The 14,911-nt window shown below is 37.3% G+C and overlaps 1 protein-coding gene across 8 annotated transcripts in view; it reads right to left on the minus strand.

Annotated features, from left to right (window-relative positions):
* Positions 1–14,911, minus strand: part of EHBP1 (EH domain binding protein 1) — a 352,471-nt gene that overhangs the window by 228,150 nt on the left and 109,410 nt on the right. For all 8 annotated transcript variants that reach the window (XM_030921086.1, XM_030921089.1, XM_010369131.2 and 5 more), the window contains one exon: positions 4,298–4,479. In XM_030921086.1, the coding sequence (XP_030776946.1) occupies positions 4,298–4,479 (182 nt within the window). The remainder of the gene's footprint in view (positions 1–4,297; positions 4,480–14,911) is intronic.

Here is a 14,911-nt window from a genome sequence, read left to right on the forward strand (position 1 = left end):
AGAATAAACAGACAACTCACAGAGTAGGAGAAAATATTCACAAACTATGCATCCAACAAAGGACTAATATCCAAAATCTACAAGGAAGTCAAACAAATCAGCAAGAAAAAAATGAAATAATCCCATCAAAAAGTGGGCTAAGGACATGAATAGACAATTCTTATAAGAAGATATATGGGCCGGGCGTGGTGGCTCATGCCTGTAATCCCAGCACTTTGGGAGGCCGAGGCGGGCGCTCACAAGGTCAGGAGTTCATCACCAGACTGACCAACATGGTGAAATACCGTCTCTACTAAAAAAACAAAAATTAGCTGGACATGGCAGCATGCGCCTGTAATCCAAGCTACTTAGGAGGCTAAGGCAGGAGAATCACTTGAACCCAGAAGGCAGAAGTTGCAGTGAGCCAAGAATGCGCTACTGCACTCCAGCCTGGGTGACAGAGTGAGACTCTGTCTAAAAAAAAAAAAAGAAAGAAAAAGAAAAGAAGATATACAAATGACCAACAAACATGAAAAAACGCTCAACATCACTAATCATCAGGGAAATGTAAATCAAAACCACAGCGAGATACCACATCACTCCTGCAATAGTGGCCATAATTTAAGAATAAAAAAAAAATAGATGTTGGTATGGATGTGATGAAAAGAGAACAGTTTTACACTGCTGGTAAGAATGTAAACTGGTACAACCACTATGAAAAACAGTATGGAGATTCCTTAAAGAATTAAAAGTAGAACTACTGTCTGATCCAGGAATCCCACTGCAGGGTATCTACCCAGAAAAAAATAAGTTATTACAGGAAAAAGATACCTGCACATGCAATGTTTATAGTGGCATAATTTGCAATTGCAAAAATATAGAACCAGCCTAAAAGCCCATTGACCAACGAGTGTATAAAGAAAATGTGGTGTGTGTGTATATATATATACACACACACACAGCATGGACTACTACTATACACACACACACACACACACACACACAAACATGGAATACTACTCAGCCTTAAAAAGGAACAAAATAATGGCATTTGCAGCAACCTGGATGGAACTGGAGACCATTATTCTAAGTGAAGTAACTCAGGAATGAAAAACCAAACATCGTATGTTCTCACATTTAAGTAGCAGCTAAGCTACAAGGATGCAAAAGCATAATAATAATATAATGGACTTTGGAGACTTGCGGGGAAGAGTGGGAGGGGTGTGAGGGATGAAAGACTACATATTGAGTACCGCGTACACTGCTCAAGAGATGGGTGCACCAATATCTCAGAAATCATCACTAAAGAACTTTCCTATGCAACCAAACACTACCTGTTTCCCCGTAATGATTGAAATAAAATAATAATAAAAAACTTAACTGGTTAGGAATTAGTTCAATTCTGTGCTGTAGATATATATGGAAGACTAAAATATTCTTTTCTTTTTTTTTCAGACAGGGTCACTCTATAAGCCAGGCTGGCTGGAGTGCAACGGTGTGAACATGGCTCACTGCATCCTCCTGGACTCAAGCAATCATCCCACCTTAGCCTCCTGAGTAGCTGGGACCCCAGGCGTGGAGCACCATGCCCAGCTAATTTTTAAAATTTTTGTAGAGTGGGGGTCTTGCCATTGTGGTTCAGGCTGGTCTCAAACTCCTGGGCTCAAGTGATTCTCCCACCTCAGGCTCCCAAAGTGTTGGGATTACAGGTGTGAACCACTGTGCCTTGCCTAAAATTTTCTTCAAGGAATTAAAATACGGTTTCCTGAGCATTAAGTCTGGAAACAAAAACTTGTTTCAAAAAATAGCGAGACAGTTTGCAAATCAGATAAGATCTAGAGTTTAAAGTATTCAAACTTCCCAAAGGAATTAGAACAAGATTTTAAATCTGAGGTCCATGTAGGCTTTTGAGTTTGTGGGTAACAGGGAAACAAAGTGGTAAACCCCTGTAAATCACACTTAAATCTTGTTTAAATGTGCATTGTTTTTCCAACAGGGCTATAACCTCCCAAAAGTGAAGAAACTCTTACAGCAGGAAAAGCACTTTAAAAACACAGTCAAACAGTTTTAAGAGTTATAAGATAAAAAAATTACCTTGGCTGACTGTAAGTTAAATACCATGTATTTGATAAATATAAACTTTTTAAAATGTTTTAAGTATTTTAAGTAGAAATTTATAAACTTTATATTAAGTATTCTAAAAGTCAAATCATTTATATTTTCATCATGTACTATTTTCACCTTAAATTTCAAATAAACTACAGTGAATGAAATATATATCTATTATTTACAAATTAATTTTTACTTTGCTACACCTCCCCCAAATTCAGAAAGTCAAATTAAGATACTGTTTCTTTGTAAAGTAATGCTTAATATGCCATTATCTTCTAAATATAGTATGGCTTTACAGACTAAACTGGTTTTAAAAAATTCTTTGCATCTTATCTCATATAAACCTTAGAGTTAACAAAGTCATTTCCCCTTTTAAAAATAAATTTAGTGACACAAAGTTTTCACGAGCAAAAAAGTTGTATTACCTTACGTGAATGTCTTACAAATTGCTCTCTTATCAACAGGAGACAATTTCAAAATGTCATTCTTAAAATGTTAACTTGCTGGCTGGGCGCAGTGGTTCACACCTGTAATCCCAACACTCTGGGAGGCCAAGGTGGGCGGATCACTTAAGGTCAAGAGTTCAAGACCAGCCTGGCCAACATGGTGAAACCCCGCCTCTACCAAAAATATAAAAAATTAGCCAGGTGTGGTGGTGCACACCTGTAATCCCAGCTACTCAGGAGGCTGAGGCAGGAGAATCGCTTGAACCCGGGAGGTGGAGGTTGCAGTGAGCTGAGATCGTGCCACTGCACTCCAGCCTGGGTGACAAGAGTGAGATTCTGTCTCAAAAAAAAAAAAAAAAAAAAAAGTTAACTTGCTTAATTTCATACCACTTTAATTTCCTCACATTTTAACCCTGAATATTTTTCTTTGGGGAAGGTAACAAGGCAAAGAAGGAAGAGGTAGAGAGGGAGTTTAGGGTGTCCGGAAAGAATTCCTTTTCAATTCAAATTGAGACATTTGGTTTGGCTGAATTTCTTCTCACCCAGATTCCCGTGAATGGTGCTGATTCACTTACAGCTTTTGCCCAGTGGAAGGAAGTCCACCCTCAAAAGATCTTCTCTGAATTTGTTTCTCTTCTTCCTGTGTTTCCTTTCCTTTTATTTTGGCTTAAACTTCAGGGTAAGAACTTTATTTTTAATTACTCAGTATTTAAGTCTATAATTTAAGGTCCTGAGACGAAAGACTAAGATGCTTCCATTCTGCACTGTCTCCCTACTACACTGGCTTAGAATCCAACTTTCCAGTAAGGAGGCTTACTGTTATCTAACAAGTCATGTGTTGACATGTAGATGAGTGTCAAACATCTCATTTGACTGACGCACAGAATCCAGTCTAATCAGTCATGTAGACATGGCCAGTTATAGTAACCACATTCCAATAGGTCAAATACATTCAGAACTGTGATTCAGATTAGATAAAATGTTCACAGCTATCTCTTTCCTCTCACCTTTAAGTCTAGGTATAGAATTTCCATTTCTCCTGTTTCTTCATCTTCCACTTCACTCAGGTACGAACCCTTGCACAACACGGGTAACATTCACTTACCCCTGACTTGATTGTATGCAATAACCAGGGTGAATCTTACTTTTTTCCCCCTTTTGTAGGTATGTTCACCTCATTTTTGTCACATTAGAGTTTTACTCTTTAAAGAGACTTAGAACTGAATCTAGAAATCTTTGTGCAATGCTGACTCAGCACTTAAAAAGTGATTTTTGAAAAGAAAATGATTACCATCATTTTCTAACTGTACCTTCCTACATAATTTTTGGAAGGCTGAGCCAAATATGATTTGGCAACAGTTCCCTTAATTATTTCATCCCTTTTATCCTAAACTTTTCGTTTTGGGTTCCTCTCATGTCTCAATTGCATCAAACAGTTCTACACATTGAACTGTGTGTACTTCAGAGTACACACCACTACACTGAAGACACTGAAATATAAAACACTTAAAATATCCTAAAATATTCAATTTAAATTTTGAAACTAGCTGTGATCACTTTTATATTACTGTACATTCTCTGGAGTCAAAAGAGACTACTTATAAGTAAGAAGGAGTTCCCTTAACTCAGCCTCTGAAACAAAGAATGGCAAAAATGATTGGTATGCTGTAAGATGTTCAACTGTTGCCAGTCTACTGAGTCAAAAGCTATGGTGTACTGAAACACAATGTAAGGCAGCTTATTTGACAAAAGAAACTTACGTGGCTTTTCCTTCCCTCAGGAAGATGCAAGATAATGAAAACTGAAGAGTGGCAGATACAACTTTTTTAGATAATGGCTTGAATTTTAACTTGACATCAGTCTGAGTTGGCATAGGGCTTGCATACTGTTTCATATTGATGCTGCTAGTAGCAAGAGCTTTCCTTCGACCAGAAGGGGATTCCTGGAAGATTAAAGAAAAAAAAAAGGATGTAATTTTGAGTTATTTTATAGTCAAATATTTTACAGTACGATTTTAATAATAAATCAAATAATAATTGAAAACTTCCTTCTCCTATTAAAATCCTATCACACAATAACTAAATAAAATTACAATGAAGTTGTATCACAGCTTTTATATTTATAAGTAAGGCAGATATGCAGTTGGAAAGAGGTAACCCAGGCAGAAACAAGAGAAGATTAGAACAACCCTAAACACCAGAAAAGGAGAAGCAAGGAATGAAAATTAGGACAGAAAGACTCCAGAGTTACTATGAGAAGAGGATCCAATACAGGGCTAGGCATCAACAAATACTCAACAGTTGTTTTCCTTGCTTTGATTACATTTAATGTAACCTAATGATATTTCTCCTTTTTAAATGCCTATGATTATTTATAGAACTTCCAGCCTTGGTGGCATTCTACTTTTTTTTTTTTTTTTTTGTCTAAAACATCTGAATCCTATGTATCCTGTAATTTGAGTCTTATTTCTTCCCCAGGCCTTTTTTTTTATTGTGTCAGTCCATAGTTCTCTTTCCCATAAAATCACATATATCATAAAAGAAACAGTTGACTTTCTGATCCTATGCCTAGACACCACTGACTGACTCCAGCAGATCTCAAGAATTCTTCTCAACATTGCTATTGCCAGTTCATCAGAAACAGAACACAAAATGAAACCTATTTGCTATCAAAAGTACTTAACATTCCATTACTAAAGCTATTGTGTTTCTTAACTATACTTTACAGAATAATAGCCTAGGAGAACAATGAAAACAGAACAGCAAAATACTGGTTGTGCAACTTTGTACAAGACATCATGTAAATTCTGGGAAGATATGATGAATAAGACATAATCTCTGCAGGTTCTATGGCAAAGGGAAAATTTTAGATGTAGGATAATGTGTAAATAACATAAATCAGAGATCATGTACCACTATTTCTTGTAGTTTACTGATACAGGAGTTAAGACCAAAATTTAAATCTTAATTTTCAAGCTGTGTGACCGTGGGCAAGTCAGAAAACTTGAGTCTCAGTAACCTTCTCTATAAAATAAGGAGGCCAAACAGACATCCATTCAAGTTCTATTATTATTTTCCCAAAATTATTCAATTTTCAAACCAAGGTAAGAAAAACTACCATTAATACCTTTGAACTATTATTTAATAAATCTTTATTTCTTCTATGTTTGAAAAATTTGCCTAAAATAAGGATATACTAATTTAATCAAAATATTAAAACAATCTTTAAAAAAAACCATGATATTTCTACCCAACGGAACAAGTAAAAATGTAATGTAGCGTCCCTAAAGAATACCTTATTTTAAAATGTGGTCTTATCTGTCAGATTATGCACAGCAATAATATACAGAACTATTAGTGCATGTAGATACCTTATGAATGAATTTCAAAAATGCATCAAGCACTTGAGAAGGATTTAAGCCCTCTCAGAAGAAATACTTAAGAATATGCAAATATCCTCAACTGAATCAAGTTGAACAGATGTGACTATACCAAACAATGTAAGTGTTCTTTCCCTGGTCGCTACTGTCAATCAAAGAATAAGATTAAGGTCCAAGGTTCTGACAATGAGCAAAATGAAAAAGTACGATCATAGAGTATCAATTTATTACACTGATATGAACAATAATCTCTCATTGTACCTTTAGAATAGCTAACAGTTTCCGCATATAATATAGAATTTAAAGCCTCTGTTTTGAAAGCATGAGATATAAACTGTCACATACTATTTTCAGTTTTTGTTAAACAAATCTGTTTCACAAAGTATGGCATTGATCCCTTGATATAATTATTTAATTTTATAACCAAATAAGCTATAAAAATTAAGATAATATAGAAATGAGCATAATTTTGAAAACTTAGTTTAAGAATGGTTCTGCAAAAGTCTAGATTTATCATATTCTGCCAATTCCGTTTTTTAGAGTAAAAAGTATGCAGAAAAATTTTTCTGCTGAACTCATGTTCATGGCAAAAAAAAAGTGTTTTTTAAGCATCTGGTAAATCAGTATTTTTGAAACAATAGGTAACAAAAGCTACTAAATTCTAAATACAATTAGCTGTACTACCTAAGCAATTATTTGCTTAGGAACAATGCAAAGAGCCCTTTCTGAGGTCTGGTCAGCTAAGTAGAATAGAGCTCTTTTGAGTCTATGATATCCATTCCCAATATTAGTTAACACAGGACCTCACTAGAGTCTGTGTCCTTAATATACTATGTCCTTGATATAATGGCTCCCTTTCGGGAAAAGGAATTTGAATGGTGTTCATAGTAATTCTCCACCTAGCTCAGACACTGTTCTCTCCTTAAAATTAGCTATCTCAGAATATACATTTTAAGAAGAATAGTAATGAGGGAAAATACGGGGATCTTTCACAGCTCTAACCCAACTCAATGAATTTTCATTCTTTATAACCATGAAGTCTAAATCTGTACCCACCCAAGATGGACATCACTGCTATAATCAGTTCTATAAGAGGAATGAAATAATTGACTGCACTCAAACAAGCATGTCTTTTGGATCCTATTGTCCTTCTTAAAGGGACTAGGAATCAGCCAGGGAGAGACAGTTTAGAGAGAATTACTGTTATTGTTGCCAGGGTCCTAATGCTACTTCAGATCACATGTGGGTTGGACAAAAGAACAAGAATGAGAGAAAAAAGAGTAAGAGGAACTAGTAGAAAATGAAAGTTTGGAGATAAGAGTCAATAAAAAAGGGAATGTTGACTATCTGTCTGAATATCTGTCTCTGGGCCTATGTTTAAATATCTGTTTGTATGTGCATCTGGCAGTATTTTTGAAGTCAGTTCAAAATCCCTACAGCAAAGGTTCTTAAACTTTAAAGTTTATTAAAAACCAAAAACAAAATTAAGAAACATTATTAAAAATGTTAATGCCTGGATCCCACCACTAGAGATCCTAAATTAGTAGACCTAAAGATGGACTTAGGAATCTGATTACTGAAAAGTAATATCCCCCCCTCCACACAAGTACACCACCACTACCAGGAGATTCTGATCCAGTTAATCTAAAATCATATTTTCAGAAACACTTCCCCTAAGTTATTACACAAAATTATTTTAATTTAAAAATGTCACTCATTTTTCGTAACTATTCTCATTGTCAGAAAAAGACTTAGCCTATATATTTCCATGTCTTTGAAATACAGCCTATTGTAGTTGGAATCAGACAAACCTGGATTCGAATGTGGCACCAGCACTTATTCACTGGTTAATCTTTGGCAGATTTCTTCATGTATCTAAGCCTCAGTTTCACACTCTCAGACTGGCAAATATTTTGTAAAGCTGGACATTACCAAGTATTGATAAGAATGTGAAACAATGCAAACTCTCTTATACTGCTGGAGAGTTTCAACTGATATGGGAGACTTTAACATCCTACTGTCAACATTAGACAGATCAATGAGACAGAGAGTTAACAAGGATATCCAGGAATTGAACTTTCTACAATTTATCTATCCATTTTATTGTTGATGGACATATGGGTTGAAGCAGGTTTTTTTTTTGTTTGTTTGTTTTTTGTTTTTGTTTTTTTGCTTTTTTGAGATGGAGTGTCGCTCTGTCACCCAGGCTGGAGTGCGGTGGCACAATCTTGGCTATAGCCTATGGCTCTGAGGCTACAAACCTGTACAGCATGTTACTGTACTGAATACTGCATGCAATTCTAACACAATGGTAAGTTTTGTGCATGTAAACATATCTAAACATGGAAAAGGTGCAGTAAAAATACAGGTGTACCATTTAAAAAACTTTTTAAATGGTGTGCCTGTATAGGGCACTAACATGAATGGAGTTGCAGGCTGGAAGTTGCTCTGGTTAAGTCAGTGAGTGAGTGGTGAGTGAACGTGAAGGCCTAGGACATTACTGTACACTCACCACTCACTCACTGACTTAACCAGAGCAACTTCCAGCCTGCAAGTTCCATCGTGTTAGTGCCCTATACAGGCGTACCATTAAAAAATTTTTTAATGGTACACCTGTATTTTTCACAAATGTTCCACAGGTACTTAAAAAATATTTAACTGCTGTGTATATACTGCTGTCCACTTTTACGACAGGAGCATTTTTATGTAAAATCACTTACAGCACCAAATTATTATATTCTCTATGTGATAAGGAAAGTAGGAGTAGAAATTTTCAAATGTGAGATCATGGAATATTTTACTAAAGTGCACGAATCAAGGAACGAATAAGTGAAAGAGTTGAGGAGCCGCTCATAATCTGGGCAAAATTCCCAGTAATAAACCTTATAATAAACCCCTTTCTTCAGTTTACCACCCCTCCCTCTGAACACACACACACTCTTACACAATTCTGAGCACACTGTATATGTACTTGATACTGTATTTTCTCTTAACTGGATTAATACAATATCCTTTAAACTAATCTTGCTGCTCCTGCCTTTGCCCTGCAATTATTCCCAACACAGAAACTATGATGATCTTGGTAAAGCCAGATTATCTCATTCCTCTATTCAAAAGCCTTCAATTGCCCCAGAGTAAAAGCCAAAAAGCCCTTACTGGACTGACAGGCCCTATACCACCAGGGCTTCCTGACTTTGCTCTTTGATCTTACTGACTATGCTATTGCTCTATCTTTTTTTTCTGCTCCAATATACTGGCCTCCTTACTTTCTCCAATGCACCAGGTATGCGTCTCCCTTAGAGGCTCTGCACTTGCTATTTCTATTACTAGGAATGTTCTTCTCATACATATTATATGGCTAGCTCACCCACTTCCTTCAAGTCTTTTACTAAAACTCACTCTCCCAGAGAGGCCTTCTCTACCCACCTTACCTAAAATTTCAACCACACTCCCAATATACATATTTCATATTCCCCTTTACTTTTTCTCCTTAGCTTACGTGAGCAAATATGCAAATACGGTTTCCTTGCTCACCACTTTATCCTAGCCCTAGAACCACAGCATATAGCCATTGCTTAATAAATACTTGTTAAATGAATGAAGTGTAATTCTAGGACTTATAACACTTCAAAGTACCTTTACATCATTAGTTTCTTCTGTTCAAGATTTTTTGCACATTGCTTTATCGTACCTCTCCTAAACAGGAGAAAAAGATGCGAGGTAACAAGAACTGTACAGTCGGTTTCCATTTGTACAGCTGGGCAGAGGTTTCTCCAAGCCAGAAAGGGCATAAACAGGTAGAAGGGACCCTGAGTGTGTGGAGAAATGGAGCAAAATAGGTATTCCTTCATTTGGTTTATGTCGGGGGAAAAAGGAGTGAAGGCAGTGAGCCACTTCAGTAACACCTTGGAAAGCTATTCCAAAAGCACTGTGGGCAAATCAGATGCCAGAGACATTATAGAATTAGGAGAGTTAGGCGAGAAAAGAGCCCTGTCTTAAACTAGCTAAATCCATGACAACTCCATACACAGATTATCCCCTAACCAAAGCCACAGTCTTCTTTACAGGCTCCTCTTCCTCCTGACATTTAACCTCCTCTTATTTTAGGACTGTCTCTTGTAAACAGCATATATCCAAAAACAATTTTGACACAGTCTGATAATCAGTGGCTTTTACCTGCAGAGTTTAGACTAACAGTTCTCAAGGGTTTTTGTCTTAAGACCCTTTACACACTTTATTTGAGAACTTCAAAGAGCTACTGTTTACGTGGGTTATATCTATCAATATTTACTCTACTAAAAGTTAAAAATCTAGAAAATATTTCATTCATTTAAAAATAACAAGTTCATATATTAACATGTTTTACGAAGAATAAATATACTTTCTATACAAAATAATGTAATAAGAGTGTCTCTATTTTACATTTTTGTAAATCTCTTCAATGTCTTTATCTCTCTCTAAACTCTCTTTAATGTCTGGTTTAACAGACAGCTCTAGTCCTATATTCAATCTGTGTGGTACAGATTGTTTTGGTTGAAGTGTATGAAGGAAAAAATCAAGTATCACACAGATACGTAGCTGGAAAATATGGGAGTATTTTAATTACTCTTTTCAGATAATTTCAAGTCTTCATATTTGATTTTATACCAAAACTCGAGTAGTAGTTTCTTAAAGGCTAATGGTAACACAGAGCCTGAAACTTTATCAAGGAACTTTTTAAACTCTGTTACATTAAAATCCATTGCTCTATCAGGCATACTGAATGAATCTTTTATCCAGGCATGACTTTGCAACATTATAGTCATTTGAAAAATATCGATCCTCTGAATCATGCAGATATTGACACATTGCAATATATAATACCCCCCCAAAATCACATTTGTTTGTATCTTCACCAATTCCATCAGAAAAATCTTCAAGCATTGGGAAACTATCAATTGCAAGGTCTCTAATTTTCTATTGAAAGCTCAAATTTTGTCACTGACATATAATTTCAGTTGCCTACCTTTAAGTGGCAGGCTCACTTTGCTCTGTTTCAATAAAATATTTGCCAAATACCCAAGGGTGAATAACCACAGTTAGTTTTTTCAAGTAAAAAGTGGTGTTCCCCGCATGTTCTCACTCATAGGTGGGAACTGAACAATGACATCACTTGGACTCAGGAAGGGGAACATCACACACCAGGACCTACCATGGGGAGGGGGGAGGGGGGAGGGATTGCATTGGGAGTTATACCTGATATAAATGATGAATTGAGGGTTGCTGACGAGTTGATGGGTGCAGCACACCAACATGGCACAAGTATACATATGTAACAAACCTGCACGTTATGCACATGTACCCTAGAACTTAAAGTATAATAAAAAAAAAAAAAGTGGTGTTCCAGGAAAAGTGGCTACTTCAAAGCTCAAATAATCTCGTAAGTGCTTTTTCTTGAATAACTTTGTCCTTTGCAATGCAGCATAATTTCTTTATGCATACTTTTCACTTTGTCACAGGGCATGCTAAAAAGACTAATACTCTAATGTTCACCTGTCCCACTTTGACCTAAAGTCTTCAATGTAGTATTGTTTCAAATTTATTTTACTGGAATTCTCTAACGTGGACCTATGATTACCAATGCAACATGTCATGCCTTTGTTGTTTTGTCAGTTTAGATGCTATGCCTTAACATCACCACAGGCCAATAGTAAGTACCTGATAATAAATCACTGCTTGCAGCACCATACCCTTCTAGAGTCTCAGTCTAGTGCCTGATTCTGTTCATGCCGTTATCCATCAGAACTCTTAAGTTCTGTTCTGAGTACTACCGGATCAGGGTACCACAAAATGAAGTGATGGGCAACATAATTCTTATTGGCATTCTAAGAACATGTGAGTAGATTAACGCTGGCTGTGTTAATCCATTTTGTGCTACTATAACAGAATACCAGAGACTGGTAATTTACAAAGAAAATGAATTTATTTCTCACAGCTCTGGAGGGCAGAAAGTCCAATGTCAAGGGGCCGGGATCTTGTGAGAATCTTCTTGCTGTGTCATCCCATGGCAGAAGGTCAAATGACAAAATAGCAGGCAATAAGAGACCAAACTTGCTTTTATAGCCAACCCACTCTCCCAATAAAGAACATGTTCTCAAGATGGTGAAATTAATGCATTCATAAAGGCAGAGGACTCAAGATCTTATCACCTCATACAGTTCCCACCTCTCAACACTGTTGTACTGGGGATTACTTTTCCAACACATGAACTTTGGAAGACACATTCAAACCATAGCATTCCATCACAGCCCCCCAAATTCATGTCTTTCTCACATGCAAAATACATTCATTCCATCCCAATAACCTCAAAGTCTTAACCGATTCCAGCACTAATTCAAAAGTCCAAGTACAGAGTCTCATCTAAAGCAGATATTGGTGAGACTCAAGGCATGATTCACTATAAGGCAAATTCCACTCCAGTTGTGAACCTGTGAAATTAAACAAGTCATCTACTTCCAAAATACAATGGTGGGACAGACACAGGATTGACATTCCCATTCCAAAAGAGAGAAATAGGCAAGAAGAAAGGAGTAACTAGTTTCAGGAAAGTCTAAAACCCAACAGGGAAAACAACATTACGTCCTAAAGCTGAAGAATGATCGCTTTGGGCTCCACAACCCACATCCTAGGCACATTGGGGCACATGAGCAAAGCCGCAGGGACAGGCCTCAGGCAACCCTGCCCCTATGGCTCTGCTGGACTCAGTCCACCCAGCAGCTCTGATGGGTTGGAGTTTCATGCCTGCAGCTTTCCCAGGCTGGAGTTGCACAGTGGTAGCTCACAGTTTTGGGGTATCTCAGGTGGCCTCATCCCCACAGCTCCAGTAAGTATCGCCTTGGTGAGGACTCTCTGCTGTAATCTTGCTCCCATGGCTCCACTAGACACTGCCCTAGTGGGGACTCTCTGTGGTGACTTCACCTCTGGAACAAGTTTCTTCCTGGGCCCCCAAGCTATCCGTGACATCCTTTGAAATCTAGGTAGAGGTATCCATGCCCCCAAAGTTTTTGCATTCTTACAGGCCTGCAGACTTAACATCACATGGATGCCACCAAGGCCTACCGATTGAGTCCTGCAGAGCTGCAACACAAGCAGTACCTGGGCCTGCTTGAACCACAGCCAAGGCTGGGGTGGCTAAAAACTACTGAGCTGGAATTCAGGAAACGGAGTACTGAGGTGGCCCTGGGCAGTAAGCCTGTTGAGGGCACCCCAGGCCCATCTCCTGAAGTCATTCTACCCTCCTAGAGTTCTAAGCCTGTGATGGGACAGGCAGCCTGGAAAATCACACTGCTTGTGGGGTTATTCTCTCATTGTCTTGATGAATAGCACCTGGCTCCCTTTTAGTTGTACTGTCTTTAGCAAATGTACTAATCTCTTTAGTAAGCTGTTGCTTAGCTAAACCCTTAGTTTGCTCTCCTAAAGATGCCTTTTCACTCTTCAAATGGTCAGGCTATGAATTTTCCAACTTTTTGTGTTCTGCTTTTCTTTTAATTGTAAATTCTGCCTTTAAATAATTTCTCTCCACCCACATCTCGCTACATGTAGTGAAAAGTATCCATGCATCTCCTTGAATATTTCACTTAGTTATTTCTTCCACCAGATATCCTAGTTCATTACTCTTAAATTTTATCTTCCATAAAGCCCTTGGACATAGACATAATTTAGCCAAATTCTTTGCAAGTTCATAATAAGGATGGTCTTTATTCTAGTTCCCAATACCTTCTTCCTCATTTCCCTCTGAGACCTCCTCAGAATAGCCTTTACTGTCTGTATTTCTACTGGCATCCTAATGACAACTGAAATAACCTCTGAAAAGAGCTAGGCTTTCCCTACAGCTCTTATATTCTTCTAAGCCCTCACCAAACTACCCTCAATGCTCTAATTCATAGGAATCTAGGCATTTTCTAGCCTGCTTCCCCAAATTCTTCCAGCCTCTACCTTTCACCAAGCTTCAAAACCACTTTCACATTTTCAAGTGTTTTTGTTATAGCAACAATCTCACTTCTCAGTACCAATTTTCTGTCTTAGTCCATTTTTTGCTGCTGTAACAGAGTATCAGAGACTGGGTACTTTATTAAGAAAAAAAACTTAGTTGGCTCACAGTTCTAGAGCCTAAAAAGACCAACTCAAGGAGCCAGCATCTGGTGAGGGGTTTCTTGCTGCGTTATCCCAAGGTAAAAGGTGGAAGGGCAAGAGAGCTTGTCAAAACCAAAAGTAAGCATGAGAGCAAGAGAAAGAGAGGGCTAAACTCATTTTTATAACAAACCCACTCTCACAATAGAGAACCTACTCCCATAATAACATTAATCCATTCATGAGGGTAGAGCCCTCATGATCTAATCACCTCTTAAAGTTCCCTCCTCTCAACACTGTTGCATTGGGGATTACATTTCCAACACAAGAACTTTGGGGGACACATTCAAATCACAGCACTGGACTTAAAAGTATCAGTGATCAGATCTTCTCTGTCTCATGATTATGTGAATTATTTCAAAATGTAAAGAATTCACACACCCAATTATTTTTGTAAATATCCACTTTCTCTACTGACTCAAGAATCAAAATCATTAGAAGAGACCTTAGAAGTTTTTTAATCCAACTTGTCACCCCAATGCAAGAACTCCTTACGCTGTATCTAGCAGTTATAAAATTTATTTGCCAGTACTTTTCATTCAACTTCAACCTAAAAACTCTCAAGACTTCACTCTTTCTGAAACAAAATAATTTGATATGCTATACTATCAAGACCAATGATTTTTGCATTATTCTCTAAATAATTAATAAGAGCCTATTATGGGCCTGGCATTCTCTCATTTAACTCTGTGGTAACACTTTAAATTTTACTGTCAAATGATAAAAAGTCAATCTATAAGTTAAATAGTTCTTACTTTTCAAAACTGTGATGCTGGTCCTCCAAGCTGTCACAAGTACCACATTTCTCAGGCCATGCTGAAAACAT

The sequence above is a fragment of the Rhinopithecus roxellana genome, chromosome 17 (assembly GCF_007565055.1).
Source record: "Rhinopithecus roxellana isolate Shanxi Qingling chromosome 17, ASM756505v1, whole genome shotgun sequence".
Lineage (NCBI taxonomy): Eukaryota > Metazoa > Chordata > Mammalia > Primates > Cercopithecidae > Rhinopithecus > Rhinopithecus roxellana.